The sequence below is a fragment of the Solanum pennellii genome, chromosome 7, assembly GCF_001406875.1.
Source record: "Solanum pennellii chromosome 7, SPENNV200".
Classification (NCBI taxonomy): domain Eukaryota; kingdom Viridiplantae; phylum Streptophyta; class Magnoliopsida; order Solanales; family Solanaceae; genus Solanum; species Solanum pennellii.
This window is the reverse complement of record NC_028643.1, coordinates 8454111-8469446: the sequence shown is the minus strand read 5'-3', so window position 1 is coordinate 8469446 and position 15336 is coordinate 8454111. Positions and strand designations below refer to the sequence as shown.

The window sequence follows — 15336 nt, the reverse complement described above, 5'->3', positions numbered from 1 at the left end:
GCAACCTTTCAGAATATATTCTTCTTGCCTATAAATACCATTCAGTCTTCAGAATATTTCTCTACGAATTTTCTGATCTTCCTTCTTCTTAAAAACACATATATCTTCGTGTACTTTCCTGCTGTGGATTGATTCGCTGACAGTAGAGTTTTTGGTATCTATACTCTACTGATTAAGATCATTTTACCCTGGGAGGTTATATTCCAATTCAAACCTCGGATACTAGAGGGAAATAATTTCCTTAAGGGGACACTGTGAATTCAGTGGACTTGATTTCCTTCCTAAATTATTAAAAAGAGTATTTCAAATTCTGGTAAGTTTTTACAGATTCAATTATTTTTTACAAATAAATTTCTGTTCATCTTACTTACTGGTTCTAAAAATCTCAGTAACTTCGTGTTTCTGAATGATTTATTACAATCAGTAATTTCTGATTTTTATAGTTTATTGCTTAACAGTTATATAAAAGTTATTAACAATTTAAGTTTAAGACCCCATTTGATTTTCGCTTTAGGCCACTAATACGCTTGAGCCGCTTCTGACTTACCACAAAATAAATGAAATTAAGTAACAAATGCAATGTAGGTCATCACCAGCCTACAATCAATAGTAGTCAAACAACGCTCTAAGAATAAAGAAAACTAACCTGAACTCAAGTTGGTCCTCAACCAAGGCCTCGGGCCTAACAATACACCAACATTCTCAATAGTAATAGCATAACAGGTTCACCGATACACAAGACACCAAGGAATTAATGAAAAGTTTAAAAAAATCAATGGGGAATAATTCAATGATCGACGCCCTACCCCAAACATGCTATCCGACGACAACTAAGTCTACCTAAAGTCAGTTCACATCGCGAGCCTACACCCTGGACATGGACGACACTCGATAATCATTGTTGGCCCCAAGCGAACCCTTGGCCTGACTTACTTACTCAGCGGAAGACTATATGCATAGTTATAATGATCAAAGACACTATACTCACTTGAATAATAAAATATTGAGAATGCTTAAATAGTCAAACATTCAACTTGGTCAAATGACAATTCAAAGTCTTAACATATGAAATGAAAAGTAAAGACAAATGATCTACATGTCGTGTAAAGTTTGTAGCTAATTTTTAGTCACCCTACATCTTGCCACGAATACTACGAAAAGATATTTTATCGCTAAAGTGTTAGCTACAAAAAATTTAAGATTTAGGTACAACATATTTTGTAGCTTTAAGTGCATTTTCTTATAGTAATAGCCATCCATAAGTGTCATCACCTACCACCATTACTTTGGATTGTTTTAATTAGTTGTCATTACAATTATCAACTGATTATTCAATAAATTTAAAAACCCAGAATCTTCAGACTCATAAACTTTAAATTCATCCTAATCCCCCTTCTAATCTCAGAACGTGATCTTTCTTCCCTAATTTATTAGTATTCTTCCAACAAATTTGTGTATATTTATTAAAAGAGAGTAGTAACATTTTCTTTCTATTATATTAAATCTCCCTCCCTCTCTCACACACATTGGACAATAGACATACAGCTGTCAAGATGAATAATTAAACGTTTTTATGTAATTAATCAATTAATTAGTGGAAGATTGCTTTGTTGTTTCCCCAAGAAAAAAGTGTAAAAGATGATATTCTAATTAAGATGTAAAATATCATCTATTGTTTCATTCAAGTTCAACATACACACCCATTCTTTACTTCTCTAATTTTTCTCCATATTTTTTTTATCACAAAAACAAAAAGGAGAGGTGCAAATCATCAATTGATAACAAAAATTAAAAACAATCCATCTTTCAATGAAAGAATTGCTTGGATCTTATCACCCTTCAAATTTCAGGTAACTTAATTCTTCTTCTTTTTTATTTGATATAATAATTGATTTCTTCCACAAATTAATGAGAATATGTAATACTCATTTAGCTTCATATATTGGTATGAAATATTGTTCCTTTTTTCGTTTTCTCAATGCAATTATTTCTACATTTTTGTTTGTCATCTCATGAATCTAGTATTCTCTTTATTATTTTCAACATACATTTTGAATAATTTGAAAAGTCTTGTAAATCTTTTAAATATGAATCGATGAAATTGTTGCACAAAAAGAAAACAAAGAATTTTAGCTTTGGATGTGATGGCTATGAGTGTATGAGTGTTATTTTATTTTTTGATATATTTTGGCATCTTTTGCGTCATATACAAGTTTTATCCAATGACTTTCGAGAAGACTAATAAAAACTTTTTTTAGTTTCTATATCAATAGTTTCCCCATTATTTTAAATTTATTATAACGTGATTGATGCCAATTAAGGGCAAAGACAAAAAAGATTAATCAAACACCATCCAAAGGTATGACGGACGGAAAGTATTTCTATATTTTTAATTAAAATTTTCAATTTTTAATTTTGAAAATAATGTCTTCTTTAGTATCCAATTCTTAATTACCTCCAAAATGAAATTTTTCAATAAATTTAAAATTAGTTGAGCATTAAAAAAATATCAAACATCAAACGAAAAAAATAAGATTCAACCAAGTATACGAGAAAAGGCATCCAAGTATGCACTAGGAAAAAAGATGATTAACTTTATATTGGATACTAATTAATTGGTGTTACTTTTAGATGAGATTCTTGCAGCAATTTTTGACTTGATCTTTTGAAATACATACATATTGTTCACCATATAAAGTAATTAATCTTTGAACCACTTGATATGGTATAAATTTCAAAGGCAAGCTAATAAGGAATTTTTTTTCAATTAAAAATGTGGAAATGGGAATAAACAATAATATTATTTATAATGATAAAAAAAAAAAGATAAAAAAAATTAGAAGTGACAATGGTGGAACAATATTCGGCCCGGTGGAGTATTTAAGATATTCTACAACTACATACATTTTCTAATTAGAAATAGATTTTTTTTTTCTTAATAAATAGTAATTGTGGTGTCTGGTCTTTAATTTGCATGCTAATTTCGTGGTATACTCTTCACTTCTCACCAATAATCTGTATCAGTTAACTCTATTCACCGAAAATAGAATTGATATATAAGATTCCATTCATTCTAAAAGTCTCTTACTATAAGTGTTCCATATAAACAAGTTTAGTATGGGTGGTGTGGTGGCTTGAGATACAAGGAAAACATCATCATCATATACAAATAAGGTTCGTACTCTTGATATTCATATCACTATAATATATGAAGATGTACGGTGGTCTTATTACTATTTTACCCTTAATATCATTTGTAATTGTCGAAATACTCTTTTTGAAACAAAACTCTTATTGACATTCATTTCTTTTAATTTGAATAATATTGTATATTGCAGGAATGGGAACAAGACTCTTATATGCCAAATATCCAATAGCTAGTAATTCCCCAAACAATTCATACAAAATTGGCCAAAGTCAAAATGGATAGAATCATTGAATTGAAGAGTAGTACAGAATCCATAAAGAGGACAATGATGATGCATGAGGATATTTTCAAGCAACAGGTACACATATTTACGTATACACTTACTTCTCGTTCAATTTATTTGATACAGTTTGATTTTGCCTTGACATTTAAGAAATCAAAATAAAAGAATCTTAAAATTTATTTTGTTAAACAAGTCATAGTATTTGTGTGACTATTGAAACTTGTGATCTAACATTAACATAACATTTATATTGTTATAAAATATTCTTACTAAAATGATATAGAAATGTAGTATTTTCTGAAACAGACTAATAAAGAATTTATGCCTTATTAAAATGATACAGAAATGTGTCATTTTCTAAAACAGCCTAATAAGGAATTTATGCCAAACAAAATTAAGTGGAGGGAGTATTTATTTAAATTGATGTACTTCATTTTATATTCATTCCCTAATTGGTCCATTAGTGTACCCCTAAGATTAAGGATATATAGAAGGTAGTCTGAGTATTTAATTATTGTAATCCAGTTTGTGACAGATCAAAATCACATGCTTCACAATTTGTCTAGTCAATGACACCCTAATTAATTTCACTTTTTTATGATTAGCTTAACTGCGAATGGATCTATAGAAATAAAGAAGGAAAAGTTGACCAAGTAAAAACAAATGGATTTATACTTAATGATCTTTACCCATATTTAATTAGCGATAATAGTTTAATTGCTGTTAATATGTACTTCAATACAATTAACACTTTTTGTAATTAAGTGTCCTTAAAGCCATTGGATTCAATGACGATTGACTAATGCTTGTAAAAACTATAGCATTCTTTGTTAATATGTATATTTATTACCGCCGAAAGTTATTCTTTGATATAGTGACAAATAGTATAAATGATCTTAAAATTATATGTGTAATTTAACTTGTTATAGCATGTTTTTTTCCTTTTAGGTTGCCATTTAGTTAATGACTTATTATATGAAGTTACCTACAATTATTGTCAATGAAGTAGTATGATTCTCTAATGCTGACTGACAGTGCATATAACTTAAACTTCGACAGGTAAAAGAGCTCCACAAACTATACCATCTTCAAAGGAAACTGATGGTGGATGTGAAGAATGAGATGTCAAAGATAGAGGATCCAAGACACAAATCTATGATCTACAACATGTCAACTTGGCATGAGCCTAGAAGAGAAATAGAGTTTAATGGTGTTAATGTTTATGGTTTAGGAGATGATCAACAAAGAGAAACAAGTGGTAGTTGCTCAGGTGAGAACTCAAAAACAATATCAATACCAATTAGAGGATTGAATATTGAAATGGAAGAAAGAAGTTCAACTAGTAATTATGAGGATGAGAAGATGAAAAATAATAATATTCATAGATGTGATGAGGAAACAAATGTGGAGCTAACACTAAGTATTGGACCTAGCAATAGTAAAAAAAGATTGAAAAGTCATAATAAAGAAAAGGAGATAAGTTTTTCTACTTCAACAAAGTTTGAAGATTGTGGTGATGCTACTTCAAGTGTTATATTCAACAAAGAAAGTGCCCCTCAAGCTTATTGGTTTTCCCAAGATCTTAGTTTAAATAGGAGATCATAGGTTGTATTAACTTCAATTTCATTCTTTTGTAGTTATTATATGGAAGGCTAGTTTGTAATTCCTTTCAAAATCTTCAATGTGCTTTTTTTTTTTGTCAACTTTCATACTTGTATATTTTCACTTTTTTGTGTGTCAATATTTTCATAATAAATAGGTTAGAAAATTGTCACACAAGTGGTTGAAAAGTTGTTTGTGAAAGATCTTCAATACTATCATGGCAATTCAAAATAAACTTCTTCAATGTCAACAATAGTACTAAATTTCTAAAAGAGAAGACAAACGAAATCAAGCTTTGAAGTTGGAAGCTAAATAAATAAAATTGTTGTGAAGGTCAAACTAGAGTGTAGAAAAGGAAATTCACTCATAAACAAATTTAGACTAAGTGAAGCAAAATTAGGTATTAAATGATACTAAATACATGATTATGCAACAATATGGATCGAAGTGCAACTTATTTTCATTTGCACTTGGATAATATATATGAAAAGCAATTAAAGTCAATGGCCATCTTATAAAAACCACTTTTGAGAACTCAATAGAGGTAGTACATCATTTGAGAATAACATTGCAAATATTTATAAACATAATTTAATTATTTAAAAAGTGAATGAAATTTGTCAAATTGTACATCCAAACAAAATGCCATAACATAGATAGTTGAACAATGATTACTTATCAAATAAATACTTGAATATACATACACAAATAAAGTTGAATAATAACCTAGCACAAAAGAAAGTTGCAGTTTGTCACTTTCTAAATGACTTTATGAATAATATGCACCCATATTATCTCAAAAAGTGCAGGATCATGATACTGCATCCACCAAGAAAGACTATATAATCTGGACATATTTGTTCACTCTAAGGATTGCAACGTTTAGAAGGTGTTTGGTTAGGGTGTATAAGAATAGTGTTAGATATGATGTATAAGTAATATAGTTGTTAGTTCTGCATGAATTGGTTATGTTGGATTATTTTTTGTGTAATGTTTTGACTTGATGGATTAAAAATAACATAAATTACATAATTTCTAAACAAATTATCTGTTTACAAAATATCATTCACAAATAACATAGAAACGATGTTGAAAAGGTTTTGAGGAACAATTATCTTAAACCATGCTAATGCACGCATTAAATTAAGCTTAATGACACTGTTAATACCATGATTTCCTATATATTAGTTATACAAAGCTGTAAATAAAGTTAGTCAATTCATGCATTATGGTCTATGTTATTTCCAAATGCACACACAAGTATACGTGGTCGCATGATTCTGAATAAGGTTAAATAGAACTTTGATTTTTATATCTAAGGACCTCTTATAAATAAATACACTCTTGGGACTTTTAAGTTAAAATGAGGTAAGATCTCATTAACTCTTAATCCTAAAAGTGTCATTTTCCTAATGAAATAAAACTTGGACAACATATCTAAAGACCTCCACCCCCACCCTGTTTTTACATGTTTTATTCAGATCTTAATTATCTTTGAACTTAGCTATTTGATAGTCATGTATTCTACATAAAGGGTGTGTTTGGTAGGAAGGAAAATGTTTTTTTGGAAAATAAGTTGACTTTTGACTTATTCTTTCGTGTTTGGAGTAAAAGATATTTTTTGGAAATAATTTTGTGTTCGATTTATGAATGAAAAATATTTTTTATTTTTACTAGAGTAGAAAATAATTTTTGAAATTGAAAATATTTTTTAAAAATAAACATTAAATTTTTATTTGGGGGGTGGGGGGTAGGGGTTGGCTGGAGGGGTCGGGATGAGGGTGGGTAAGAAAAATTGAAGTTGAAAAATGTTTTTTTAAAATAAGCTTTAAATTTTTTGTAAATTGAAGTTGAATAAAAGTTTTGGAAAATGTTTCCTTAAGTTTTGAAGGAAAGTAATTTTTCTTGAATTTGAGAAAAATGAGTTAATATGGAAAACATTTTTCAAAATTTTTGTCCCAACCAAACACAATAAAATTGGAAACGTTTTGCGACATACCAAACACACCCAAAAACTTAAATGGTTTCCTCTTTTAAAACAAGACTAAAGTATCTCTTCAAATGATTAAAGAATTCCTTTCTTCCTCCCTCCTATCCTAATACTCATTTTATAAAATATCGTTCACATCAGATCTAAGTCGATGATTGAATTGACGAGTTAATACCTCAGATGGTCACTCAACTTTGCACTATTCTCTCAGAAAGTCACTCAACTTTCAATTTTCCCTCAAAAGTCACTCAACTATCCACTCTTTCCTCAGAAAGTCACTCAACTATCCACTCTTTCCTCAGAAAGTCACTCAATCTATTAAATTATTTTTAATTAAAATTTATTGATATTAATTATTTATATAACAAACCAAAAATTTTAAAAAATAAATTAAATCATTTAGTGATCCACCCACCTAACCCGACCCATTAAAAAATATGATATGACCCATTTTATTTTATCTTTAATCCTAAATTAATCCTAATTCAAGGTTAAAGAGAGGGATTAATTTAGGATTAAAGATAAAATAAAATGGGTCATATCATATTTTTTAATGGGTCGGGTTAGGTGGGTGGATCACTAAATGATTTAATTTATTTTTTAAAATTTTTGGTTTGTTATATAAATAATTAATATCAATAAATTTTAATTAAAAATAATTTAATAGATTGAGTGACTTTCTGAGGAAAGAGTGGATAGTTGAGTGACTTTCTGAGGAAAGAGTGGATAGTTGAGTGACTTTTGAGGGAAAATTGAAAGTTGAGTGACTTTCTGAGAGAAGAGTGCATAGTTGAGTGACTTTTGAGGGAAAATTGAAAGTTGAGTGACTTTCTGAGAGAAGAGTGCATAGTTGAGTGACTTTTGAGGGAAAATTGAAAGTTGAGTGACTTTCTGAGAGAAGAGTGCATAGTTGAGTGACTTTTGAGGGAAAATTGAAAGTTGAGTGACTTTCTGAGAGAAGAGTGCATAGTTGAGTGACTTTTGAGGGAAAATTGAAAGTTGAGTGACTTTCTGAGAGAAGAGTGCATAGTTGAGTGACTTTTGAGGGAAAATTGAAAGTTGAGTGACTTTCTGAGAGAAGAGTGCATAGTTGAGTGACTTTTGAGGGAAAATTGAAAGTTGAGTGACTTTCTGAGAGAAGAGTGCATAGTTGAGTGACTTTTGAGGGAAAATTGAAAGTTGAGTGACTTTCTGAGAGAAGAGTGCATAGTTGAGTGACTTTTGAGGGAAAATTGAAAGTTGAGTGACTTTCTGAGAGAAGAGTGCATAGTTGAGTGACTTTTGAGGGAAAATTGAAAGTTGAGTGACTTTCTGAGAGAAGAGTGCATAGTTGAGTGACTTTTGAGGGAAAATTGAAAGTTGAGTGACTTTCTGAGAGAAGAGTGCATAGTTGAGTGACTTTTGAGGGAAAATTGAAAGTTGAGTGACTTTCTGAGAGAAGAGTGCATAGTTGAGTGACTTTTGAGGGAAAATTGAAAGTTGAGTGACTTTCTGAGAGAAGAGTGCATAGTTGAGTGACTTTTGAGGGAAAATTGAAAGTTGAGTGACTTTCTGAGAGAAGAGTGCATAGTTGAGTGACTTTTGAGGGAAAATTGAAAGTTGAGTGACTTTCTGAGAGAAGAGTGCATAGTTGAGTGACTTTTGAGGGAAAATTGAAAGTTGAGTGACTTTCTGAGAGAAGAGTGCATAGTTGAGTGACTTTTGAGGGAAAATTGAAAGTTGAGTGACTTTCTGAGAGAAGAGTGCATAGTTGAGTGACTTTTGAGGGAAAATTGAAAGTTGAGTGACTTTCTGAGAGAAGAGTGCATAGTTGAGTGACTTTTGAGGGAAAATTGAAAGTTGAGTGACTTTCTGAGAGAAGAGTGCATAGTTGAGTGACTTTTGAGGGAAAATTGAAAGTTGAGTGACTTTCTGAGAGAAGAGTGCATAGTTGAGTGACTTTTGAGGGAAAATTGAAAGTTGAGTGACTTTCTGAGAGAATAGTGCAAAGTTGAGTGACCATCTGAGGTATTAACTCTTGAATTGACTTACTTTTGTAGTTTCTTGGTCTTTGAGCTGGTATTTTATGGTTTTGCAATTGTTTGGATAACATAGAAAGTGTTTTTAAATCTGAAAAAGTAAAAATAAAAAGGTCAAAAGGCAAAAGTTTGATATTTCACACTTAGAACTTTTGGCTTTTAATTTATAAGTCATTTTCAAAAAGTCAATCCAAACATGCGTAAGCCACAATCACTCCATAAGAAAACCTTCTCAATTGTATGTTTGCACCAATGATTTCACAATTTTCAAACTAGACACCCACATCACATGTCACGAGTTATGACCAACTATGGGCATCTAGTTTAGAAATTGTGAAATTAAGATCTTTATTACAAGATGACTCGACTAGCTAGATGAGTCATCATAATTGAATAATAAGGTCGATTCAGAAAAATATAGTCAATCGAAAAAACACATAGATTTTGATGTCAAAAATCAAACAACCCCAAATTAAATTAAGAATAAGGTAAAATTAAAGTGACATCAAGAATGAGCTAGTGCAATAAGCTGATCAACAACAGTAGGATCAGCCAAAGTACTTGTGTCCCCAAGCTCATCTAAGCTGTTTGAAGCAATTTTTCTCAATATTCTTCTCATTATTTTGCCACTCCTTGTCTTTGGTAGACCTGGTGCCCAGTGGATCTTGTCTGGTGCAGCAAAACCTCCAATCTAACATCAACGTCAAGTAATTTTATCACTTTTCGACATAGGCCAGTTTTCATTTCTTTCTAACAAAGACGAATTCAAAATCATACCTTATCTCTAACAACTTTGATAAGACTTTTTCTGAGTTCCTCACTATATGAAACACCTTCAGCCAAAGTAACAAACGCGTATATCCCTTGTCCTTTAACATCATGCTCCACGCCAACAACAGCAGCTTCAACACATTGAGGATGTGATACTAAAGCTGACTCTACTTCAGCTGTGCCAATGCGGTGTCCACTGTACATATGCACCATATAGTTCATATAACAAAAGCAAGTAAATTGGATGATGGAGGAGGAATAAGAAGGCATGTACCTGACGTTAATAACATCATCTACTCTGCCAGTGAGCCAGTAGTAACCGTCTTTGTCCCTAAATACAGCCAAGAGCTTATAGATACACGTACATACGTATGAATAATGATCATGAAAGTTAATAAACCAGGTATTTACCTGTTGCAACCATCACCAGTAAAGTAATATCCAGGGAAGGCACTAAAGTATGTAGTCTCATATCTTTCATGATCTCCATAAAGTGTTCTGAATGCAGAAGGCCATGAATTTTTCACGCATAAATATCCACTACACTCACCTTCGAGCTCCACACCCTTCTCGTCCACTATTACAGGCTACAATAATTAATAAATATTTATTACATAATAGTAGGCGTATTGTAATCGCGATAAAATGTAGCATGTGTCCTGTCATAGGTTACCTGGACACCAAAAAATGGTAATGTAGCAGAACCAGGCTTCTGTGGCCAAGCTCCTGGCATTGGAGTAATCTGCAAGACAAAAATCAATAATAATGAACTCAACTCTAACAGGGTAGGTACGTACATACGTACACTGTAGTGTTTATTCAACAACTTATAAATGCATTATAGTATGTGACCATCTCATCTAAAAGCTTAAGCTCTCAGTAACTAGACGGATGTATTGGAAGAAACTAAAGAATTTGATATGCTTCATTTCATTTCATTTCATTATTATTATATAGAGAAAAGAAGAAATACCATGAAACCTCCAGTTTCTGTTTGCCACCATGTATCAGATATAGGGCACTTTCCATCTCCTACAACATTGAAAAACCATCTGCACAAAAACATTTTTTTAAAAAAAGATCAGTGTTTGCTTTTTCAGAAAGTTGTTATATTAAAGAGAAATATAAATTGAAAGACGCATATATAGGTAAAGATAGAAACCTCCATGCACTAGGATTGATTGGCTCACCAACACTTCCCAGCACCCTCAAAGATTTTCTTGAATATCGAGTCACGTGCTATAAATAAAATTTATTAACAAATTAAAAATATTTTCATGAATAACAAGAAACATTTTATGATCAAGAAATAAGAAAATTATATTTAGGTACATACATAAACTTGTCGATTAGAAGATTAAAATTCTTTTTGTAAAAATGTGTATTGAGCTATCCTCATGTGGAACACAAGTTACTTGAAAGTAATCTGATTAAGAGAATTAGATAATAGAGTAAGGTGTAGGCTTACCTCGTCTCCCTCGCGCATGAGAGATCTTACTAATGTGGGAGCGGTGTAAAAAATTGAAATTTTATACTTATCAACGATATCCCAACAACGTCCTGCATCTGGATAATTCGGAGCCTGCAACATATGAGTTATATATAAGGTAAAAATCACTCGACGATTTTTTGTTTGGGTTATTCATATCTATAATAAAACTCAAAACATAAGTTCTTTAAAAAAATGTTAAAATGAAGTAACATATTACCCCTTCAAAAACCACATTTGTTGCTCCATTCAGTAAAGGTCCATATGTAACATAACTATGACCGGTAATCCAACCGCAGTCAGCTGTACACCTACAGAACATAACCAAAAAAAAAGTATTTTCATTAATAAATAAAGGGGAAAAAGGACAAATATACCCCTGAACTATCGTAAATGGTATGCAGATACCCGTCGTCATACTTTTGAAACATTATATTATATATATAACATAAATCTATTTGGTAAAGATATTGAAGAAAGAAAATGTGTTGAAGGACATACCAATAAATGTCTTTTGGTTTGTAGTCAAATGCATACTTGAATGTTGTTGCAGTGTATACCATATAACCTCCAGTTGTATGAAGAACACCCTTAATATATTAACATCAACTATAACCCATCAAAATATTGTAACATAATAATCGTCTAATCGATACAAACATGAAATTTTACCTTAGGCTTTCCAGTGCTACCACTAGTGTAAAGTAGGAAAAGTGGATCTTCTGCATCAACCCATTCTACATCACATGTAACTGGATATTTTGGAACTACATCCTGAAATAAAATAATTTTGTAAATATAATATGCCTAAACTACACGTATAAAACGAAAAGCAGTACTCTATCAGTCTCAAATTTATGTGACATCTTTTGAATTTCAAAGTGTTTGAACTAACCTGCCACCAAATATCTCTTCCTTCAACCCATTTAGTCATTTGTTTTTGTAATGCTGATTCATTCTCAAAAGTCAGACACACATCTGCAAAGAAGAGAGTAAAAAGAAAATAATATATATGTAGCACATTAAGTAATATTTTTGGATATTAATTAGTAGTAATATAGTGACCTATTTTGACTGAATTTTGGGCAGATTGTGTTAAGGCATCATCAACAATGTCTTTGAGAAAAATAGTCTTTGCTCCTCTCTTAACTGCACTGCATGTTATCACAACTTTTGGCTTGCAATCTACGATTCTCTGTGCAAGTGATTCTGCCGAGAACCCCGCAAATACTACCTGTACAACTTCAAACATTATATTTTTCAAATAACTAATTTCTATTTATCGTAAATAAATATCAAGCATGAGTAACTTTTTAATAAATATTTTTTATATCGATACATTAGAAGAAGAGATAGCTACAATGTACATATTACCGAGTGAACGGCACCAATGCGAGCACAGGCAAGCATAGCAATGGGAAGTTCCATAAGCATAGGCAAGTAAATGATAACAGCATCACCCTTTCCAACTCCAATACTTTTCAAGTAATTTGCCAACTGTCACAAAAGTAAATTACACTAGTAATATAAATAATTTTAATTAAAATCTATCAATGTACCTATACTATTTTCATTGATATTTCGCGATTTTAATTTTAAAATAAGTTGCAAATGCTGACTTGGAGCAAATTTCAACCGTTAACATTTACTAAAAATGTGATTCTTACTAAATTTAGAGAGTTAGGAGGAAAGTTGAGGATAATAAACGTAAGATGTTGAACATATGAAAAACTTCTTTTGTTGTTGAATTTTTTTTAAAAAAAATATATTTGTAGAATATTATTAGAGAAGTGATGAAATAAGAATAACTATAAATTTTAGAGAAAGGAAAATAAAAAACCTGACAAACTCTGGCTAAAAGTTGAGTGTACGTTAAAGTGGCATCACGACCAAGGTCATTTCCTTCCCATAAAATTGCAAATTTGTCACCATTTCCAGCATTAATATTTCTATCCAAGCAATTGTAACATATATTTGTTTTACCACCTTTAAACCACTGTTGAAAATTACATTACACATGAGAAACTTTTTAATTGTACATAATGTTGTGTCATCCAAATTAAATTATAGGAGAAACAATTGTACTATCGTGAAAAATAATGAGAAAATATGGAAGATGGTTAAAAAATGAAAAGGTTGGCATAAGAAAAAGACCAATTTATCCCTGCCACTATTTTAGCTAGTCTTAGAAATACGGAGACATTTAAGGCATCGGAACCGAAAAAACCATTTTTAATTTTGTATAGTGTTACGTGATTAGAAAATTAAATTCATGATAATTTAATTTTTAAAAATTTAATCATTATTAAGTTAAATTGATAATTGAATCATTCAAATAACATTAACTTTTTTTAAAATTTTTTTTATTTATAACAGAGAATAGAACTAGCCGGCGAAAAATAAATATAAAGTAACAAAAGTACAGACCTAAATTTCTCTGATTTCTGAAATTTTAAATAAGAATACTAATTACATTTTATAACATGTCTAAAAGTATCTCAAATAAAAATTGATTGCATCAAATTAATTATAAAAAAGTATAAATTTATAAATAATTACTCCTTCTATCTTTATTTATGCACTCATTTTATTTTTTAAAAGTCAAATAATTTAAAAAAAAACACCCATAAAATCTTCAATTTTTTTTTTATATTTATAAACTATTTAAAAAAATATTAGAAGTAACAATAATTGACCATTCAAAGTATAAAAAATTTACGATCACTTGTTTGGACCTCGAAATTTACTAATCTAATTATAATTAGAGTAATAGATACATAACTTTTAATTATAAAATTAATTATTACATCAGCAAAGCAAGTTTTCACCGAGTAGAACCCAAATAGTTAAGTAGAGATATGAATAAACCTGAATATTAATTTTGCCATTGCGAATGTCGAGATTATGGGTGTAAACAGGTTGCCCCCATTTCTGTTTCCAATAAAATTCCGATGCAATCTCAGACCAAAATCCGGCCGGATCCTCCACCGACTTACCATACATCTCCGCATACTGCACTCACAAAAATTAATTCAAAAACTCACAAATGAATCAAATCTGCAATGAGAGAAAAGAAATCGAACCTTTTGTAAAGAAGAAACATGAGCCTGTTTGGAGAATTCGTGACTGGGGATCACAAAATTAACTTCCTCAGATGCAAAACCTTCACCAAGAACAATATTATTATTATTTGAACAATTGATTTCTTTCATCTTCACCACACTATAGCTGCTGCTGCTGCTGCTTCTAATTCCGATCTGAATTTTGATTGATTCACTGTTCAAATACAATGGCGTTGATGCTAATGCTATTGATTGATAAAAAAATGATAGCGGTCAAATCTGGCATCCCTAAATATATAATATATAGTATTTATTACACCAATGAATATTAATTTTTGAGCAAGTCAAACACATTCGTTTGATGTGTAGCATGAAATATATAATGATTTTACCATTAATTTAATTATGTGTTTGATTTGAGATATTAATTATTTTTAAATTTATTTATTGTTGAAATAAATTATGCAATAAATAATTAATTTTTAAATAACTTATTTTCAGCTATCATATCTTGGACCATGGCAAATTTGTTATTTTATAACGCTATGCTACAATATTTTAAACGTATAATTTTCAGTGCACAACCCACGATTTTGTCTGACATTTTGTTTTTGATTTAATTATTTAAGATTTATAGTTTAAATAATTTTAATTTATATTATATTTAATTTATTTGAAAATTTTATTTATACCAAAAAAAATTAAAATGGAGATCTAATTAAAAGAATATATTTCATTTTGTGGTGCACGAATACATGAACTACGTAATTAAAGAGCTTGCTAGTCTTTTGCACGATATGGAAACAAAATCTTTGAAAATAGATCTCCACAAATATTATTTTTTACCTTGATAAAACATTACTTAAATTATTTTTTTTATATTTATTTGATTCATTATTCATGATCAGTTCATAAAGTTAATTGTATTTGCTCGATTTTTGGTAGAGCATATTAAATTTAGGCTTAAGTCGTA

The 15336-nt window shown here is 30.3% G+C and overlaps 2 protein-coding genes across 2 annotated transcripts; one reads left to right on the top strand and one right to left on the bottom strand.

Annotated features, from left to right (window-relative positions):
• Positions 1–3342: 3342 nt before the first annotated feature.
• LOC107025649 lies at positions 3343–5096 on the top strand. Its single transcript, XM_027918137.1, has 2 exons — positions 3343–3506; positions 4491–5096. The coding sequence occupies exons 1-2, from the start codon at positions 3423–3425 to the stop codon at positions 5034–5036; spliced, it is 630 nt and encodes a 209-aa protein (XP_027773938.1). The 5' UTR covers positions 3343–3422; the 3' UTR covers positions 5037–5096.
• A 4142-nt stretch (positions 5097–9238) lies between these two features.
• Positions 9239–14692, bottom strand: LOC107024319 (acetyl-coenzyme A synthetase, chloroplastic/glyoxysomal-like). The gene is made up of 17 exons (XM_015225277.2): positions 14385–14692; positions 14170–14313; positions 13142–13297; positions 12676–12798; positions 12367–12535; positions 12197–12279; positions 11974–12075; positions 11803–11891; positions 11522–11612; positions 11281–11394; positions 10975–11051; positions 10786–10864; positions 10486–10554; positions 10224–10399; positions 10087–10143; positions 9819–10008; positions 9239–9732 (listed from the first exon to the last, which is right to left on the bottom strand). Exons 1-17 carry the CDS (start codon positions 14511–14513, stop codon positions 9547–9549), a joined length of 2034 nt encoding a protein of 677 aa, XP_015080763.1. The 5' UTR covers positions 14514–14692; the 3' UTR covers positions 9239–9546.
• Between the last annotated feature and the right edge of the window lie 644 nt (positions 14693–15336).